At 42.1% G+C, this 20,113-nt stretch overlaps 1 protein-coding gene across 5 annotated transcripts in view; it reads right to left on the reverse strand.

Moving 5' to 3' along the window:
* cdc42bpb (CDC42 binding protein kinase beta (DMPK-like)) overlaps positions 1 to 20,113 on the reverse strand; it is a 218,261-nt gene that overhangs the window by 113,688 nt on the left and 84,460 nt on the right. For all 5 annotated transcript variants that reach the window (XM_086003023.1, XM_086003027.1, XM_086003025.1 and 2 more), the window contains exon 2: positions 13,829 to 13,920. In XM_086003023.1, the coding sequence (XP_085859149.1) occupies positions 13,829 to 13,920 (92 nt within the window). The remainder of the gene's footprint in view (positions 1 to 13,828; positions 13,921 to 20,113) is intronic.

The raw sequence follows: 20,113 nt of genomic DNA on the forward strand, positions 1-20,113 counted from the left end.
GGCTTGGTTATGTCTTACTTAAGGCAAACACAAATACCACCTTAAGTAACTACAATAAAGCCTAAAGAACGTGTCTAGTCACCTGATGCCATTCATACATCCTTCTAGCCGAGAATGATGCCATTGCACTGCCTACCTTCCAGGTCAGTTGCTTGATATTACAGGATTCCAGACCTTCAAAGGAGTACACAGCAGTTATGCAAGATTAAGTTCAGCCCCTGGTCAACAATAATAACATAAGGGACTTAAGTTTAGCAAGCATCTTTGATAAATCTATATACCAGACACTTGCATTCTCCATATGCCTCCATTAAAGGGAGGCTTTGTAGAATCATCCTTTTGTCCTCTCATTAGTTGCAATAAGCAGGAGAGCTTCAGCAGTGACTGAGCTACAATTAGCTGAAGTGGCTCCAAAGTCTTGGACATGTGACTCCACAAGCCTTTAGCTAAACTTGCCTTTGTAATTTTTTTTTTTTTTTAATAAAATCTCTGCGTTCAACACACCTGTGCTCTAACTGGTCACCTAAGACTGCCAGAATGCTCTAAAAGTGAGCATTAGTGGAGTCTGCAGTCACGACTGTAATTGACAGTTCTGAAATGGTAACCCACAAATAAAAGAGGTAGAGTTTCTACTTTGGGCGCATTCGGCAATCCAGGTGCAAATTGCGCTAGTTTTGCGAAATGAAGTTATGGTTCAAGTTTCCGCTCAAACTTATTTACATAATCGCAATCGTAAAATCGTCCATGAACCAGTGCAATCGAACAGCGTTTGAGCGCAATTGTTTTTTTTTCTTGCATTAAAAATTATTCCTTGATATATTTAAGAGTGGTAACCTGATGCAGTTTTATTAATACAGCTGAAAAGGAGTTTCAGAGGGGAAAAAAACATTTTTAATCAGCGTGCCTAGCCAACCACCCGTGAGTAACCCAATTTTAAGTAACTGAATATTGTTTAATATTTAAAAGTTATTAAAAAGGTGCCCAATACTGTAGTGCCAAAAAAAGGCTTAATTTTAAGAGACTCCTCAAAGGCCTGTAAACAGATGCAATTAGCGTAAACTCGCTATGGTATACTGTTCGGTCTGGGGCCGTGGCCAATTTTGTGGGCAGGGCTGGCTATCAGCACGATGTTTTTTTTTAAACTAGCGCAAAAGTTTGCGGAAACTGGATTTGTGCTGGATGTAACCTGCGCTTGAAATTCCTCGATCTTTTGTGCTGGTTTGGCCGATTTCAAGCAAGTTGTGCTGGAAATGCCAGTGCAACCTAGCGGAAACTCTACCCCAGTGTGTCCAACAATAGCAGTATTCTTTTAAAGAACACAGGGCATTAAGCTGACAGCAACTCACTGTAAAAATGCCTAAATTAAAGAATGGCAAAATCCTACAATCGGTGAAAGAAAATTCTATTCTGCGAGTTGTGTCATGCTGGAAATCTTCAATGGGATCAGAAAGAATGGCAATACTCATCTGTAAGTTGCACATTCTCTCAACCTTGGTTCTGTGTTCATTACAAAATGTTTCCATCCCTCAGCTGATAACTATTTTTTTTTTTTTTTTAAAGTTACTAACTAAATACCTGGCAGTAAATTAAGAATCTATAATCCAATCTCAGGGTTTAAATCATTTTATGAACTAGTCAAATTTCAATTTCATTGTTTATTTAGGTCATATGAACTCCTTGACAGTCTTATAAATCATCCCACGGCTCTATTCTTTGTATATGCCTATATTGAATACCGTTAGGGCTAGGCGAAGGATCACTGTGGGCCTGATATTCCGATCCCTACGGGTGTGTACGAGCTGTGTACACACCCGTAGGGACATCGGAAATGCCGGTTTCAGGCATGCGCAGCGCATGCGCTGAAAAGCGGCATTTCCAATCTGCCAAGAATGCTCTTGGAGAAGGGCCTCTGCGGGCGGATAGTTCCGCTTCCTGGAACGCCTCCGCCCGCAGAAAACCCTTAGAAATCTTACGCCTGGTAAGGCCTGCTTTTACCAGCATAAGATTTGGAAAAAAGTAAAAAGAAAAAAAAAATTTCACTCATTTATCATTTAAAAATACTTTAAAAAAGCTAAGTTTATTTTTAGCCCCGTAAAAAACGAATTATTTTTTTCAAAAAATTAAATGTTTAAAATATTTAATTTATTGTAATTTCAACTAATTTTAAAAATGTGATTAAAAAAAAAATTATTTAATGTTTTAAAGTGTTTTTGGGGTGATCTCCATTCATATATTTGACAGGTCTATCTGTCAAGTGTATGATGGGAGATTCTCTTCTTTGATTGGCTCCCCATGGCCCACGTGATCCCAGGGACGCTTGCGAACCACATGCGCCTCTGGAATACGTGGGCCCTGCACATTTCGAGTTGGAGAGGCCCAGGAGCGGAAGTGTCTGGACCTCGGGAGCCCTCAGGTAAGTGCACGCAGGAAGCCTCCAATCGGAAAATATGGCCCTATATCTTAACCGAAGTTGAAAAAAAATCTTGTTGCATTAGGTGGAAATTTCAGTTAATGACCTGGATATAGAAATTCAATATAACGTGGTCAATTTGCAGATGATAGCAAACTAGGAAAGGCAGTGGAATCAGACAAGGCAGCTCAGAAACTACAGAATGAATTAGGCAGTGTGTAAGTGAGAGGTACAATGCCAGATAAAATTTAATGCAGACAAGTGTAAAATGCTGCATGCAGGATGGGAAAACAGGTGACATGGTCCATGAATGGTGCTAAAAGGCTAAAGATTAAACTGAAAGAGACACAGGAATCTTAGTTGACTCAATGCTAAACATGTCCAACTAATGCAGAACAGCAATCAATAAAGCAAATAGAAAATACTGCATCCAGCTTTGGTTGCTGGGAAACAAGAAAGTCATTGCAAAGAACGGTCCCGAGGTTGATCCCTAGTGTCAGGTGTTTGAGTTATGAAGAAAGACTTACGAAGAAACTTGGGCTTTTGAGACAAGAGAGGAGTCAGAGAAGTGATCTTAGGTATACAAGATTAAGAGAATGGAAAAGGCAAATAAATTGCAAGATTAAAATAAGGGTCAAATTAGTAAAAGCTCATTTTAGGACCATCAGGAAATTCCAGATAGAGGTAGAGGCAAAAACCATGAAATCATTTAAGAAACAATTGAATGCTACAATGGGTATACTTTAGGATCTCTCTGGATGGATAAATTAAGTTGGGCTGAATGACCTTCCTCATCTGTAATTATCTTGTGATCTTGAGAACATAAACGATATTTGTGCGATCAGCAAAATTGGAAATTTACAGCCTTCTCCCTCTTTAGAAAATTTAAATGATCTTTTATAAAATGATAAAGATTCATTAACTAGCATACACTGATCAACTTGAACTAAAAGAAACCCTCTGGACTAGTTTATCCTCCTCTTATATATAGGCATTTTGACAATGAATATTGTTAATCTGCTTAAATAAGTACTTTGCTTAAATGAATTATTTTACTACTGCTTTGCTGCATTACTGGGTCTGTCACAGGCAAGGATCTGGATCCAAATGCCAGCAGCAAGTCCGTATCCAGCACTTCAGGCCAGAACCTGGCTTCCTTCCCTGCTCACGTAGAAGTGCACAGAAGGCTGTTGTAAGAGTGGACCCACCACAGCCCCCTGCAGACCCTGACCCAATGCAATAGTGAGTCACACAGCTTCCCCAAAACATCCCGTGTAAACTGCATCTGTGCATCCGCTTGCTGCCACTTACTCACATCCTATTCAACACATAAAGGCCCTCACCACACCCAGTTACTGTAAAAAAAAAACTTTGCTTTGTTTTTCTATGTTCTCTCCATTCTTCTTGCTTACCGCACCTTTTCTAGTGTTTGCTGATATTGATCTCACCTTACCAATCACATCCCCTCTCCAGTCTCATCTCCCTCAAGCCTTCCCTCATGCACCTGATCGGTGCTCCACTGACATTTTTTTCAACCACTAATTCAAAGCACAAAATTCTGCCATTTTCTAGAAGGGGAAAAGTCCTGGAACCAAGTCACCAAGACACAATGATGTCCTGCACATATGCAGAACCCCCGAATGAGGCATGGAGTGGCAATCACATGTTGCATGCTTCAAGTCCTATCAAGGAAGAGGGATGAAGACGGCTAGCTCTGGATTGGGGGGGGGGGGGGGGGGGGGGAAGGAAGACAACAGATGGAGAGAAACAAAAAACATTGAGGACCCAACACTGACTCCTGGATATCAAGTGGTTACACAACCCTCCAGTCTGCAAGATATCAGTTTTCTGTCCTTGTCCTATTCATGCTGTTACATTCCCTTTTATACTATGTGCTTTATCATCAACAAGCCTATGTAGTACCTTATCAAACACCTTTTGAAAATCCTTATATTTCCTCAATGAACGCTATTAAACTTGTCGGACATAACTTTCCTTTTACAAATCCATGTTGGCTGCCCTTAATTAACCCATAAAAACAACAGAAAATGCTGGAAAAACTCAGCAGGCCAGGCAACATCCGTGGAGAGAAATTAGAGTCGACGTTTCGTGTCAAAACCCTTTATCAAAACTAAAGAGGCACAGGGAATGAAATAGATTAAGAGGCCGGGCTGGGAGAGAACAAAAGAGAAGAGACATTAAGAGGCATTCAAAACGAGACGAGATGGTGATAGGACTAGTGGAGACAAAAGACAGCTCTTAATTAACCCATGTTTTCTAAAGGAGTATTAATTTTATATTATGAATTCTAGAAGCTTAGCCACAACCAGTGTTAGGCGCACTGATCTTTAGTTATTTTAATTAACAGAGGTTTTTTTCCCATTTATCCGAGCTTCTTATCTCATTAAAAATTGCTTTTCCCAGTCTTCACCTTCACCTTCAACCAAACAATGAGGAGGATAGTGACAGACTTCAGGAGGACGTAGACAGGTTGGTAAAATGGGCAGACACACACACGTGAAATTTAATGCTTGAAGTGTGAAGTGATACATTTTAGTAGGAAGAATGAGGAGAGGCAATATGAACTAAATGGTACAATTTTAAAGGGGGTGCAGGAACAGAGAGACCTGGGGGATGTAGGTACACAAATCTTTGAAGGTGGCAGGACAAGTTGAGAAGGCTGTTAAAAAAGGATATGGGATCCTTGGCTTTATTGATAGAGGCAGAGAGTACAAAAGCAAGGAAGTTATGCTAAACCTTCATCAAACACTGGTTAGGCCTCAGCTGGAGTAGTGTGTTCAATTCTGGGCACACTTTAGGAAAGATGTCAAGGACTTGGGAGAGGGTACAGAGATTTATTAGAATGGTACCAGAGATGTGGAGAGACAGGAGAAGCTGGGGTTGTTCTCCTTAGAGCAGAGGTGGTCAAGAGGAGATTTGAGTGAAGTGTTCAAAATCATGAATGGTTTTGATAAAAGGAGAAACTGTTTCCAGTGACAGAAGGGTTGGTAACCAGAGGACACAGATTTAAGGTTATTGGCAAAAGAACCAGAGGCAACAGGAGGGACTTTTTTTTTTTTTAAAAACACAGTGACGTGCCTTCAATAACCACAAAACTAGAAGTTTTAGACTTTAACAAGTTGGCTTTTAATCACTAAGATCAGAGCTAACATCTCAACACACTGACTGGCTCGCAGGAATGAGTCATACAGATCCTGGGATCTTTATGTAAGAGAAGTCAAGGGCGGAGCCAAGAGCCAAGACCTGGAACATTCCAGGTTAGTCAGGAAAGAGGAAGTGAAACTATACACCGTGTGGGGGAGGGTAATATACATGAGTGCAAAATGAATACAGGCAAGCCAAACACATTTCATTACATTCACCCCTTCTTTAGATTTAGTCCATCGGGGCGATGTTTCTTAAAAGTTGGTATAAGTGAGTCTGTCAGGAAGTTTTGCGGTTCTCAGTGATCGGCGCAAAGCCGGTTGGGGTGCCTCTAGGGGAGTGGATTCTGGTTCCTCCGCTGTCCGGGCCTCCGCAGTGTCTTCCAGGTTATCTGCAGTGTCCTCCAGGTTAAAGTTGGGTATTGATACCTCTGGGCGTCCTGTCTCTTTTTGGTGTAGGTCTTCCTCGGGTAGTCTCTCATCGTTCTCTCCGCTCCCCGAGGGAGCGAGGTCTTTTATGGAAACAGTGTCCTCTCGCCCGTCAGAGTATTCGATATAGGCGTACTGAGGGTTTGCATGGAGGAGCTGTACCTTTTCCACAAGGGGGTCCGTTTTATGGCCTCTCACGTGCTTCCGCAATAGTACTGTCCCCGGAGACGTCAGCCACGCGGGTAGAGATATGCCCGAGGTAGATTTCCGGGGGAAAACGAACATCTTTTCGTGAGGGGTAGCGTTAGTGGCTGTACATAACAGAGACCTTATGGAGTGGAGCACGTCTGGGAGGACTTCCTGCCAGCGGGAGGTCGGAAGGCCTTTTGACTTTAAGGCTAACGTGACAGCCTTCCAAACAGTAGCATTCTCCCTTTCCACTTGCCCATTACCCCGGGGGTTGTAGCTAGTGGTTCTGCTAGTGGCTATCCCCTTTGAGAGCAAGAACTGGCGCAGTTCGTCACTCATAAATGACGTCCCCCTATCGCTGTGTATGTAGTTCGGCATGCCAAACATGCAGAATAGATTACTGAGACACTTGATGACCGTGGCACTGGTCATGCTTTTAATCACTAAGATCAGAGCTAACATCTTGACACACTGACTGGCTCGCAGGAATGAGTCATACAGATCCTGGGATCTTTATGTAAGAGAAGTCAGGGGCAGAGCCAAGAGCCAAGACCTGGAACATTCCAGGTTAGTCAGGAAAGAGGAAGTGAAACTATACACCGTGTGGGGGAGGGTAATATAAGTGCAAAACAAATACAGGCAAGCCAAACACATTTCATTACACACAGCGACTTGTGATCATGAATGCACTCCCTGAAAGGGTGGTGGAAGCAGATTCAATAGTAACATTCAAAAGAGAATTGGGTAAATACTTGAAAGGAAAACATTTACAGGGCTACGGGGAAAAAGCAGGTGAGTGGGATTAATTGGATAGCTTTACCAAAGAGCCAGCACAGGCACAATGGGCTGAAAGGCTTCCTTCTCGGCTGTATCGTTCTATGATTCTATGAAAACTCTTCTTCCATCTTTTTACCGTTTAGCAGTCTATAATGTACTCCCAATAATAGTTCCCTTCTTATTCTTTAATTCTAGCCATATTCAGCTTTTGTAGCACCCTTCCATCATCCCTGCTGTAATGAAATCTCTGATTAACACTGCCACTGCTCCTCCCTTTCATCCTGTTCTATCCCTCCCGAATATTTTATAACCAGGAATGTTTAGCTCTTGGCTCTTAGTCTTAGCCTAAGCTACCTATTTGTTAATGCCATTACATTATAACCCCCAATTGCAATTTGCATTTCAACAATTTTATTCACAATGCTTTTACATACAGTTCAAATTTGCCTGTTTGGCAATCTTAATTATATTAATCCCTCCTATAAAACTTTCCTACAGTTCTTCTGTCCCTTTGCTTTCTCATTGTTTTTCCCCTCCCCTCTGCCATATTAGGTTATACTCACTGCCATAACACTAGTCATCCACCTTCCCTCTTTGCTAACTGCAGTAATGGGACCCGGCGTATGCCAAGTCAAAGGAGGTGTACTGACCTTCAAAAGGAGGTGTGCTGACCTTCAAAAAGGGGGAAGTAAATTAATTTGGGGGGGGAAGGAGATAGGCCCAGGCCAAGAAAGCAGCCTTTACCCCAAGATCAAAGTAATTAAAAATATATATATATTCAGCAGCACCCCCTTGTTTAGGGGCTTACATCTTAGAATCACAGAAACGTTACAGCACAGGAGGAGGCCATTCGGCCTGTTGAGCCCGTGCCGGCTCTCGACAAGAGCACTTCAGCTAGTCCCACTCCCCCACCCTTTCCCCGTAGCCCTGCAAATTTTTTCCCTTCAGGTACTTATTCAATTCCCTTTTGAAAGCCACGATTGAATCTGCCTCCACCACCCTTTCGGGCAGTGCATTCCAGGTCATAACTACTCGCTGCGTTAAAATGATTTTCCTCATGTCGCCTTTGGTTCTTCTGCCAATCACCTTAAATCTGTGTCTTCTGGTTCTCAACCCCTCCACCAATGGGAACAGTTTCTCTCCATCTACTCTCTCTAGACCCCTCATGATTTTGAACACCTCTATCAGATCTCCTCTTAACCTTCTCTGCTCTAAGGAGAACAACCCCAGCTTCTCCAGTCTATCCACGTAACTGAAGTCCCTCATCACTGGAACCATTCTTGTAAATCTTTTCTGCACCCTCTCCAAGGCCTTCACATCCTTCCTAAAGTGCGGTGCCCAGAATTGGACACAATACACTTGTTGAGGCCAAATCAGTGTTTTATAAAGGTTCATCATTACTTCCTTGTTTTTGTACTCTATGCCTCTATTTATAAAGCCCAGGATCCCGTATGCTTTATTAACCACTTTCTCAACCTGCCCTGCCACCTTCAACGATTTGTGCACATATACCCACAGATCTCTGTTCTTGCACCCCCTTTAGAATTGTACCCTTTAGTTTATATTGCCTCTCCTCATTCTTCCTACTGAAATGCATCACTTCTGCATTAAATTTCATCTGCCATGTGTCCGCCCATTCCAACAGCCTGTCTATGTCCTCTTGAAGTCTATCACTATCCGCCTCACTGTTCACTATACTTCCAAGTTTTATGTCACCAGCAAATTTTGAAATTGTGCCCTGTATTCCCAAGTCCATACATCAAGAAAAGCAGTGGTCCTGGTACCAACCCCTGGAGAACACCACTGTGTACCTTTGTCCAGTCCGATAAACAACCGTTCACCAATACTCTCTGTTTAGGTGCATACATAATTTCTGGGGAGGGGACAACTCCTTCCCCAGACGACAGCCAGCCGCCAGACTTTCTGCCAGAATAGGGTCGGCGGGCACTCGTGATGTACCCATCCCCCGGGCCAATACAAATGAGATTCTATCCCATTGACCCCACATATTACAGTAAGGTGAGCCCTGGAAGGCACGAGCAGGCACAACCCCAGCCTAACTGCCAGGATCACAGCCCAAGGGTTTTACAGGTCCATTCCATCTTGCCTTACACAATTGGCTGAATGCCACAGGAGAAAACAGCCAGAGAACAACTAATCATAGCACTTGTTAACTAATTAATTAACCTATTACTGTTCCAACCAACCTACATGCATTGCACGAAATAAACAAGTTCATTTTCTCCTGTTCAATATTATGAAGTAAATTAGTCACAATAGAGTTAAAATTGCAGTAATATGCCCCAATCACTCCTGGTGAAACTAAACTCAACACTCTCCTGTTCTTTTGCACTTTGAGTCATATTATGAAGAGTTCATACATTGGACAACATTTTAGATGATGATTTTTTTCTATCCATGGATAGAACCCTGAAACATAAAATTTGAAATTCTCTGGGTATTAAAAAATGATATGGTTACATAGAAACACAAGATCTAATTCATTCAAATATGAGAAAGTACTTCATGATTTGGTTTGGTGTGCCAATCATGCAAGTAACTTTTCTGTATATATTCATTTAACAGCAATTTTAGACCATTAAAACAATTTTGATTAAGCAGCTACTACAGTACTTTAAGTTACACCCGTAAAATAGTAAAGTACATTTAAAAAATCTCGTTAAAATCTTAGAAGATGAATACATACTGCTGCATGATTACAACATGATAGTACTTCATAATCCCTCTGAATGGTTGGCAAAGTACAGTAAATCTATTTTCACCTCCTCTGGTGACTGCTGTGCTTCCAAGTGAATAGTATACAGAAATACATTTTTTAAAATATTCTCAAATATTCTTTAAATACTCTCAACATGATGAGATTTAAAGTTTTTTTTTTTAATTGTCTGGCGTTGCGAGCCATCAAGCAGTGAGTGGAGTGATACAGCTTTTCACTTGTGATTCTTTGTACAGTGGCAGCTTCCCATCAAAGCCGACTGAGTACCAATGTGGTTATGTGACAGAATTTACCATACACCCTGTACTTGTGCTAGGTTATCATATTTTTAATTTCATCCCCCTTAATTGCCATTGCAATTGTAAACAGTTGAAACACAATTGTTTATTTTGGGTTTTTTTGTATGTGTGTGTTGATATGCTGAGGTTTTTCCACGTATACTGTACAGAATACTTGAAACCCATCTCATTATTTTGACGCACAAAAAAAAATGACTTAACACTCCATATGCAGCCTTTATACTAAAGGTTCACAGTCCATGGATATTAGCAATTATAGTCTATCATATTACTCACTGTAATTGCACAACATTACATGCCAGTAAAACAGTTGATCTGTCCCTTGTCATAACAAAGCCTATTAAGGAAGAATCTAACAAATTGTGGAATGTAACTCTGTTGGTTCTCAGACAGGCTTTTAGTCCCACACCCCTTTTCAGGAAATAGGAATTGCATTAAAGGATACTGAACTTAAGCTAGTCCTGCCAAGAAATGGTTCTTGTCCAATTCCAGAACAAATAAATTGGGAGTGAAAAAAGTTTTACAAAAAAAACATTATTTTTTCCATGCAGCAGTGTTCTTTTATTACATTTTTATAAATGCTCAAATTTTAACAGTGTTTAGGATTGACAGCTATCCAATCTGGGAAATTAGGCTTGAAAATGTATTCACTTACCGTCAGTAAGTTAACATGGCGAATTTTTAAAAATTCGTTCCTGGGATGTGGGGGTCACTGGCAAGGCCAGCATTTATTGCCCATCCCTAGTTGCCCTTGAAAAGGTAGTGACGAGCTACCTTCTTGAACCGCTGCAGTCCTTGTGGTGAAGGTACTCCCAACAGTGCTGCTAGGGAGGGAGCTCCAGGATTTTGGCCCAGCGCTGATGAAGGAACGACGATATAGTTTCCAAGTTAGGATGGTGCGTGACTTGGGAGGGGAACTTAGAGGTGATGGTGTTTCCAGTCGCCTGCTGCCCTTGTCCTTCTAGGTGGTAGAGGTCGCGGGTTTGAAGGTGCTGGCAAAGAAGCCTTGGCGAGTTGCTGCAGTGCATCTTGTAGATGGTAAACACTGCGGCCACAGCATGCCGGTGGTGGAGGGAGTGAATGTTTAAGGTGGTGGATGGGTGCCAATCAAGCGGGCTGCTTTGTCCTGGATGGTGTCGAGCTGCATTCATCCAGGCAACTGGAGAGTATTCCATCATACTCCTGACGTGCCTTGTAGATGGTGGAAGGGCTTTGGGGAGTCAGGTGGTGAGACACTCGCCGCAGAATACTTAGCCTCTGACCTGCTCTTGTAGCCACAGTATTTATGTGGCTGGTCCAGTTATGTCTCTGGTCATGGTGACCCCCCAGGATGTTGGTGGTGGGGGATTTGGCGATGGTAATGCCATTGAATGTCATGGGGCAGTGGAGATAGTCATTGCCTGGCACTTAAGTGGCAATTAACATTTGTGCCACATATCAGCCTAAGCCTGAATGTCGTCCAGGTCTTGCTGCATGCGGGCATGGACTGCTTCATTATCCAAGGGGTTGCGAATGGAACTGAACACTGCGAAATCATCAGCGAGCGTCCCCACGTCTGACCTTATGATGGAAGGAAGGTCATTGATGATGCAGCTGATGATGGTTGGGCCTAGGACACTGCCCTGACCAACTCTTGCAGTGATGCCCTGGGGCTGTGATGATTGGCCACCAACAACGACAACCATCTTCCTTTGTGCTAGGTATGACTCTAGCCAGTGGAGTTTTCCCCCCCGATTCCCATTGACTTCAATTTTACTAGGGCTCCTTGATGCCACACTCGGTCAAATGTTGCCTTGATGTCAAGGGCAGTCACTCTAACCTCACCTCTGGAATTCAGCTCTATTACCCATGTTTGGACCAAGGTTGTAATGAGGTCTGGAGCCGAGTGTTCCTGGCAGAACCCAAACTGAGCATCGGTGAGCAGGTTATTGGTGAGTAAGTGGCGCTTGATAGCACTGTCGACGCCACATTCCATCACTTTGCCGATGAAGACTGATGGGACGGTAATTGGCCGGATTGGATTTGTCCTGCTTTTTGTGGACAGGACATACCTGGGCAGTTTTCCACTTTGTCGGGTAGATGCCAGTGTTGTAGCAGTACTGGAACAGCTTGGCTAGAGACGCAGCTAGTTCTGGGGTACAAGTCTTAAGCACAACAGCCGGGATGTTGATGGGGCCCATAGCCTTTCTTGTATCCAGTGCGCTCAGCCATTTCTTGATATCACGTGGAGTGAATCGAATTGGTTGAAGACTGGTGTGAACCTCAGGAGGAGACCGAGATGGATCATCCATTCGGCACTTCTGGCTCAAGATGCTCCTCCATCATTGAGGATGGGAATGTTCATGGAGCCTCCTCCTCCCATTAGTTGTTTAACTGTCCACCACCATTCACGACTGGGTGTGGCAGGACTGCAGAGCTTTGATCTGATCCATTGGTTCTGGGATCACTTAGCTCTATCAATAGCATGCTGCTTCTGCGGTTTAGCATACATGCAGTCCTGTGTTGCAGCTTCCCCAGGTTGGCACCTCATTTTTAGGTATGCCTGGTGCTGCTCCTGGCATGCTCTTCTACACTCCTTATTGAACCAGGGTTGGTCCCCTGGCTTGATGGTAATGGTAGAGTGAGAGATATGCCAGGCCTTGAGGTTACAGATTGTGGTGGAATACAATTCCGCTGTGCTGATGGCCCACAGCACCTCATGGATGCCCAGTTTTGAGCTGCTAGAGCTGTTCTGAATCCATCCCATTTAGTACGGTGGTAGTGCCACACAACACGATAGAGGGTGTTCTCTGTGTGAAGACGGGACTTCTTCGCCACAAGGACTGTGCAGTGGTCACGGCTACCAATGCTGGACAGATGCATCTGCGACAGGTAGATTGGCGAGGATGAGATCAAGTAGGTTTTTCCCTCATATTGGTTCTTTCACCACCATCCTCAGGCCCAGTCTGGCAGCTATGTCATTCTAGGCACGGCCAGCTCAGTCAGTGGTGTTGCTAGAGCCACTCTTGGTGACGTACATTGAAGTTCCCCACCCAGAGAACATTGTACCCTTGCGACCCTCCGTGCTTCTTCAAAGTGGTGTTCAACATGTAGGGGTACTGATTCATCAGCTGAGGGAGGGAGGGAGGTGGGAATCAGCAGGAGGTTTCCTTGTCCATGCTTGACCTGAAGCCATGAGACTTCATGTGGTCCAGAATCTATGTTAAGGACTCCCAGGGCCACTTCCTCCCGACTGTATACCACTGTGCCGCCACCTCTGATGGGTCTGTCCTGCCAGTGGGACAGGACAAACCCAGGGATAGTGATGGAGGAGTCCGGGACGTTCGCTGAAATATAACAGTCAATTGTATAAGTGTAGCTCTCTATTTTATTGAAGACTAAGGAGCTGGGCTTTGAGTTGTCACCAGATATTGGGAAATGGAGCAGGGGGAGGGAGGTTATGCAACGTTCTTCAAATACACAATCTGACCCAGAGAATATTGCTGCCAAGTAGTTATCATAAATTAACTAATCTTGTTGAGAACTGGTGGAAAGCATCTGCCTCTAAAAAGAGACTAAATGTGTAGGAATACAATGGAAGATTAAATGCCCAAACCATTACAGAGAGCATCTTCTGACAATACAAGCCAATATTCCAGACTGCATATAATATTCAAATGAAAAAGCGATGACTGCAATCAATGTTTTTGACTCTAGCTTTTGCAGAGAATGGCCAATCACTTTAATGTAGGTGGTGCATCACTGCCTAAGGAAGATAATTTCCAAAACATACTAGAATTTCAAGAACCACTTGATTACTGTAAGATATTGTTTGAATGCTCACCTCACCAAACGCTCCTCTGCCAATGACTTTCAACATTTCAAAGTCATCTCTGTGTAGCCGCAGTTCCTTTACAGTAGAGGTGAATGGTTTTGCTGTAAAGTTCAAAAAAGAAATTAGATAGGTTACATACATTGAACATTTGTTCCAGAATACAGTATGATTTTTACTGAAATGTTGGAAAATTAGACCGATAATGCTCAAAATTCCACTATTCCAAGCCAAGTTTTATTCTCAGCAAAACAAAGCATTTTAGATATATTGAATCATCCGTTCTGTGCATTTTTAGATTATGAAATTAGTTGTAGTTCATCCCATTTGAATTTTTTTTTTTTTTTTTTTTTTTTTAAATGGCAGTAAGAATGATAATGTGATATTTATGAATGCACCAAGATCCAATAGATATTACCCAACAATCATTAGGAATTATGACTAACTTAAAAAAAAAAAAAATCAATTAAATTGAAAAAATATTTCAAGTCCAATTTTATACCAGATCTTCCAAGCTAAATCGCTGATCATAGATGAGAATTCTTTTCAATGGAAATAAATATAAAGACATAACCGTTGGAACATGAGCTTGTGGTCACAATTCCCAAATTTCTGTTTGTGTTGGAGGGGAAGGCAGCAAGGGGAGAGATAGCAAGAAGTCAGAAGAGTCAATACTGTGGCATTCTCAAACTCCACCGCAGAGAGTTTCAGAGATACGGTAACAGAAGGCTTGTTGGTCACTGCCCTACTGTCTACTCTTAATTCAAAGTTGTTTCCGTTCTAGTTAAGCAACATCAACACAGTAAAGTGGTAATTTACTGCTTAAAAAATCAGCTTAATTTTAATTAAGAAACTTAAATTATCTGCTAAGAGTAGACTGCCTAGAATACAAGGGCAAGCACTTCCACAGCCAAAAAACATACATCCTTGCTATGCAGCAATATAGCAGTTCGAGACACTGTGCACTCCCAAGAGGTGGCATTGGTCTGGAGCTCCAATGGCACTAGCACTTACTTGTTTATTTTGCTATTTACTAAACAGGATTTGTATAAAATCCTGTAACACCCTTCCAGTCATTTGTTTTGTGCGGTCATCACAGAATTTTACAGCACAGGAGGAGGCCATTCGGCCCATCTTGTCCGTGCCGGCTGACAAAGAGTTATCCACCATAATCCCACTTTCCAGTGCATATCCAAATACTTTTTAAATGTGATGAGGGTTTCTGCCTCTACCACCCTTTCAGGCAGTGAGTTCCAGACCCCCACCACCCTCTGGGTGAAAAAAAATTCTCCTCAAATCCCATCTAAACACCTCCTACCAATTATTTTAAATCTATGTCCCCTGGTTATTGGCCCTTCTGCTAAGGGAAATAGGTTCTATCTATCAACTCTATCTAGGCCCCTCATAATTTTATACACCTCAATTAGGTCTCCCCTCAGCCTCCACTGTTCCCAAGAAAACCACCCCAGCCTATCCAACCTTTCCTCATAGCTAAAATTCCCCAGCACAGGTAACATCCTCGTAAATCTCCTCTGTACCCTCTCTAGTGCAATCACATCTTTCCTGTAATGTGGTGACCAGAACTGTACACAGTGTTCTAGCTGAGGCCTAACTAGTGTTTTATACAGTTCAAGCATAACCTCCCTGCTCTTATATTCTATGCCTCGGCTAATAAAGGCAAGTATTCCATATGCCTTCTTAACCACCTTATCTACCTGTCCTGATACCTTCAGGGATCTGTGGACATGAACTCCAAGGTCCATCTGATCCTCTGCACTGCTCAGTGTCCTACCAGTTATTATGTATTCCCTTGCCTTGTTAGCCCTCCCCAAATGCATTACTTCACACTTCTCCGGATTGAATTCCATTTGCCACTGTTCTGCCCACCTGACCAGTCCATTGATATCTTCCTGCAGTCTACAGCTTTCTTCATCATCAACCACACAGCAAATTTTTGTATCATCTGCAAACTTCTTAATCATACTTCCTACATTCAAGTCCAAATTATTGATGTATACCACAAAAAGCAAAGGACCCAGTACTGAGCCCTGCAGAACCCCACTGGAAACAGCCTTCCAGTCACAAAAACATCCTTCGACCATAACCCTTTGTTTCTTGTCCCCGAGCCAATTTTGGATCCAACTTGCCACTTTGCCTTGGATCCCACGGGCTTTTACTTTCATGACCAGTCTGCCATGCAGGACCTTATCAAAAGCCTTGCTAAAAATCTATATAGACTACATCAAACGCACTACCCTCATCGATCTCCCTGGTCACCTCCTCAAAAATTTCAATCAAGTTAGTCAGACACAACCTTCCCTTAGCAAATTCATGCTGACTGTCCCTGATTAATCAGTGTCTTTCTAAATGAAGATTTATCCTGTCCCTCAGAATTTTTTCCAATAATTTTCCCACCGAGGTGAGGCTAACTGACCTGTAATTACTCAGTCTAACCCATTCTCCCTTTTTAAACAACGGTACCATGTTAGCAGTCCTCCAGTACCACACCTGTAGCCAGAGAAGATTGGAAAATGATGGTCGGAGCCTCTGCTATTTCCTCTCTTACTTCTCTTAACAGTCTGGGATACATTTCATCTGGGCCTGGGGATTTATCCACTTTCAAAGATGCTAAACCGCTTAATAATTCCTCTTTCACCAAGTTTATTTCATCTAATATTTCACACTCCTCCTCCCTGATTGCAATGTCTGTATTGTCCCCCTCTATTGTGAAAACAGACGCAAAGTATTCATTAAGAACTATACCCATGTCTTCCGCCTCCACACAGGCTACCTTTATGGTGCCTAATAGGCCCTACTCTTGCTTTAGTTATCCTCTTGCTCTTAATGTATTTATAAAACATCTTTGGGTTTTCCTTGATTTTATTTGCCAATATTTTTTCATGCCCTCTTTTTGCTTTCCTAATTTCCTTTTTAATTTCACTCCTGCACTTTCTATACTCCTCTAGGGTTTCTGCAGTATTGAGGCCCTCGGTATCTGTCATAAGCTTTTTTTTTTGATGTGCATTATTAAGGAACTGTGTTTAAAAAAAGGTTTTAAACTATATATAAACAGACAGCATGGAAGAGTTTAAAGAATAAAGAAAAGACTTGCATTTATATAGCACCATTCACAACCATCGGACGTCCCAAAGCACTTTACAGCCAATTAAGTATTTTTGAAGTGTAATCGCTGTTTTAATGTAGGAAACGCGGCAGCCAGCTTGGGCACAGCGAGTCCCAGAACAATATGTGATAATGACCGGATAATCTGCTTTTTTAGTGCTGTTGGTTGAAGGATAAATATTGGCCAGGACCCCTAATCGGTCGATGTAAAAGATCCCATGACACTGAGGGGGCAGACAGGGCCTCGATTTAACAATTAAGCAACAGAAAGTTTGCATAAATGTTACTTGATAGCATTTTTAAAAAGTATAGAACTTTTCTAACAGCCATGGGCAAACTGCATGGTGCACAAAAAGGTTAACTTGGAAATAGATATATTCACTGGAGACACTATGCTATTACTGAATGTGCTTAGATTTTTGCATCACAGGTAAAAGTTGTTGCCATTGTATCAATGACTAGAACAGATACCCTCGGCTCCAAGGGACTACCTAAGAAGAAGAAAACAGATACAGCGAGTTGTTTTACTAAGACTTCAACATAAAGGCCAATTGCATAACTTTTAATTAATGGTCAGTTGTTAAAGTTGTGCATTATTCATTTATTTTCAGAGGAAACATAGCTGAGGTGTGAAAGCAGCTGCAGAACTCTCTGTGCAGTGTTGGCAACGCATGTCATATCAAGTTGCAACAACTGTAACGTAAAACAATATTCTGTACTTCAAACACCACACTTATTCTACTATTCTGCCGCTGATGGCAGCGCAACTTTGGTGGCAACATAGTAAAGCAAACAATGCAGTGTTTCTGCTTCCAGAGGCTCAGAGACCAACCATAAAAAATGATTCTCACTGGTGACTCTGAAGGCAGAGCGGTTCCCTGTGCCTGTGACAATAAAAATACAAGACAGAGACGACAGTGTTTTCTGGCCACCGGCAGGCTTGACCATGTAAGCCTGGTTATCCTGTATGGACCTTTCTCCGCCATTGGGTAAAGTGCAATGTCTAAGAAGCAAAGTCACAAATCGCAACTTTAAAATGCATGTGTGACAAAAAAAAATTATATTTTGTCCAATGTTAACGTTGAGATTTGTTGTTGCAGTCTCCCTGGTAACGTGTTTGAGGGATTCGAACACAACTTTCAAATATATATAGAATTCAGGATTAGTTAAGTTTATATTTGAGTGATCGTCCTTTTCCATTTGAATCTGAGAGGTCAGCTATCCAAAATACAGATGTCCTGGTGACTTGTCTCCAAAATACAAGAGGGAATAAGGATAAGGGGTAAGCCACTTAGGACAGAGAGGAGGAGGAATTTCTTCACCCAGAGAGTGGTGAACCTGTGGAATTCTCTACCACAGAAGGCAGTTGAGGCCAATTCATTAAATATATTCAAGAAGGAGTTAGATATATTTCTTAAGGCTAAAGGGATCAAGGGATATGGGGAGAAGGCAGGGACAGGGTACTGAATTTGGATGATCAGCCATGATCTCATTGAATGGCGGAGAAGGCTCGAGGGGCCGAATGGCCTACTCCTGCTCCTATCTTCTATGTTTCTATGAATTTGTTTTTAAACGGTCCTCTTAAAGGAAGGCAGTTGGAGTCAGAAAAGCATCCAAAAGATAATTTGAAAAGAACTAACAAGGTTGATATTGCTGAAATGTAGAGAAATACAATATATTTAAAACTCAGTGATAAAAGATTAATTCGTAGAGCAGCAATACTAAATCAAGGAGATATATAAAATACGCTCTACTGTAAATATAACTATATATCACAGACTATTCAATTGTTCAATATTTATATAATAAATTAGCTCCTTATTTTAAACTTTAAACAAATTATATTATGAGGCTCCACTGCATTTGAGGACTGAAGGGAATTCTTATGGGGGCATAAGATAGTAGAGCAACCAACAGTAATTGCCAAACAGGGCTTGTTGGGTGCATTACCGAAACCCTTCGCAGACTGCTTGGCAAGATAGATACAGGTGTACTGTCAAAGGTTTAGGGAGTTGCAATTAATCTACAAGATGTTTTAAAATACAATAGCCAAAATAATATCATAAAAATGTTTTCAAAGACACAAAAATATAACATTGATGTCTATGGAGTCCCCCTCAAAATGTACACAGTGCATGCTCCAAAGCACTATAACCCTTAAGCAATAGGGCAGAACCACTTCTTGAAGAGTTCTACAACATGAATACAGGAACAGTAGCTGGCCATTCAGCCCCCATTCAATTCATAGAATCATAAAAATCATAGAATGATACAGCACAGAAGGCGGCCATCGTGCCGGTGACAGCTCTTTAGTAGAGCTATCCAACTCGTCCCAGTCTCCCGCTCTTTACCCATAGCCCTGCAAATTTTTCCCTTCAAGTACTTATCCAATTACCTTTTGAAAGTTGCTATTGAATTTGCTTCCACCTCCCTTTCAGGCAGTGCATTCCAGATCATAAGAACTCGCTGTGAGAAAAAAAATATTTCCTCACGTCGCCGCTTGTTCTTTTGCCAATCACCTTCAATCTGTGTCCTCTGGTCACTGACCCTTCTACCACTGGAAACAGTTTCTCCTCATTTACTCTATCAAAACCATTCATGATTTTGAACACCTCTAGCAAATCACTTCTTAACCTTTCCTGCTCCAAAAGAGAACAATCCTAGCTTCTGCACATAATTGAAGTCCTTCATCCCTGGTAAATTCTAGCAAATCTCTTCTGTATCCTCTTCAAGGCCTTGACATCTTTCCTAAAGCATGGTGCCCAGAATTGAACACAATACTCCAGCTGAGGCCTAACCAGGTTTTGCATAACTTTCTTGCTTTTGTACTCTATGCCTCTATTAATAAAGCTAAGGATCCCATTTGAAAGATTTTAAGAGAAGGGAGCACCATCCGTGAGTAACTAAGGAAGTAATGGATGGTATCAAATTGAAAACGAAGGCATACAATGTTGCCAAGATTGGTGGGAGCGCTGGATGACTAAAAAAAAATGAATTATGAGAGTAAACTGGCAAGAAACATTAAAACAGATACAGGAAACTTCGCGATATCCGGCACCGACGGGACCGAGCTGCTGCCGATCTATCAAAACTTCCGGATAGACCAGCGCTAATGTTGAAGGATACGGAGGTTTTCATCTCCGTATCTGACAACAAACACTGTTGCTTAGCAAC

Source organism: Somniosus microcephalus, chromosome 12 (assembly GCF_052327205.1).
Source record: "Somniosus microcephalus isolate GS21.2 chromosome 12, FLI_Smic_1.0, whole genome shotgun sequence".
Lineage (NCBI taxonomy): Eukaryota > Metazoa > Chordata > Chondrichthyes > Squaliformes > Somniosidae > Somniosus > Somniosus microcephalus.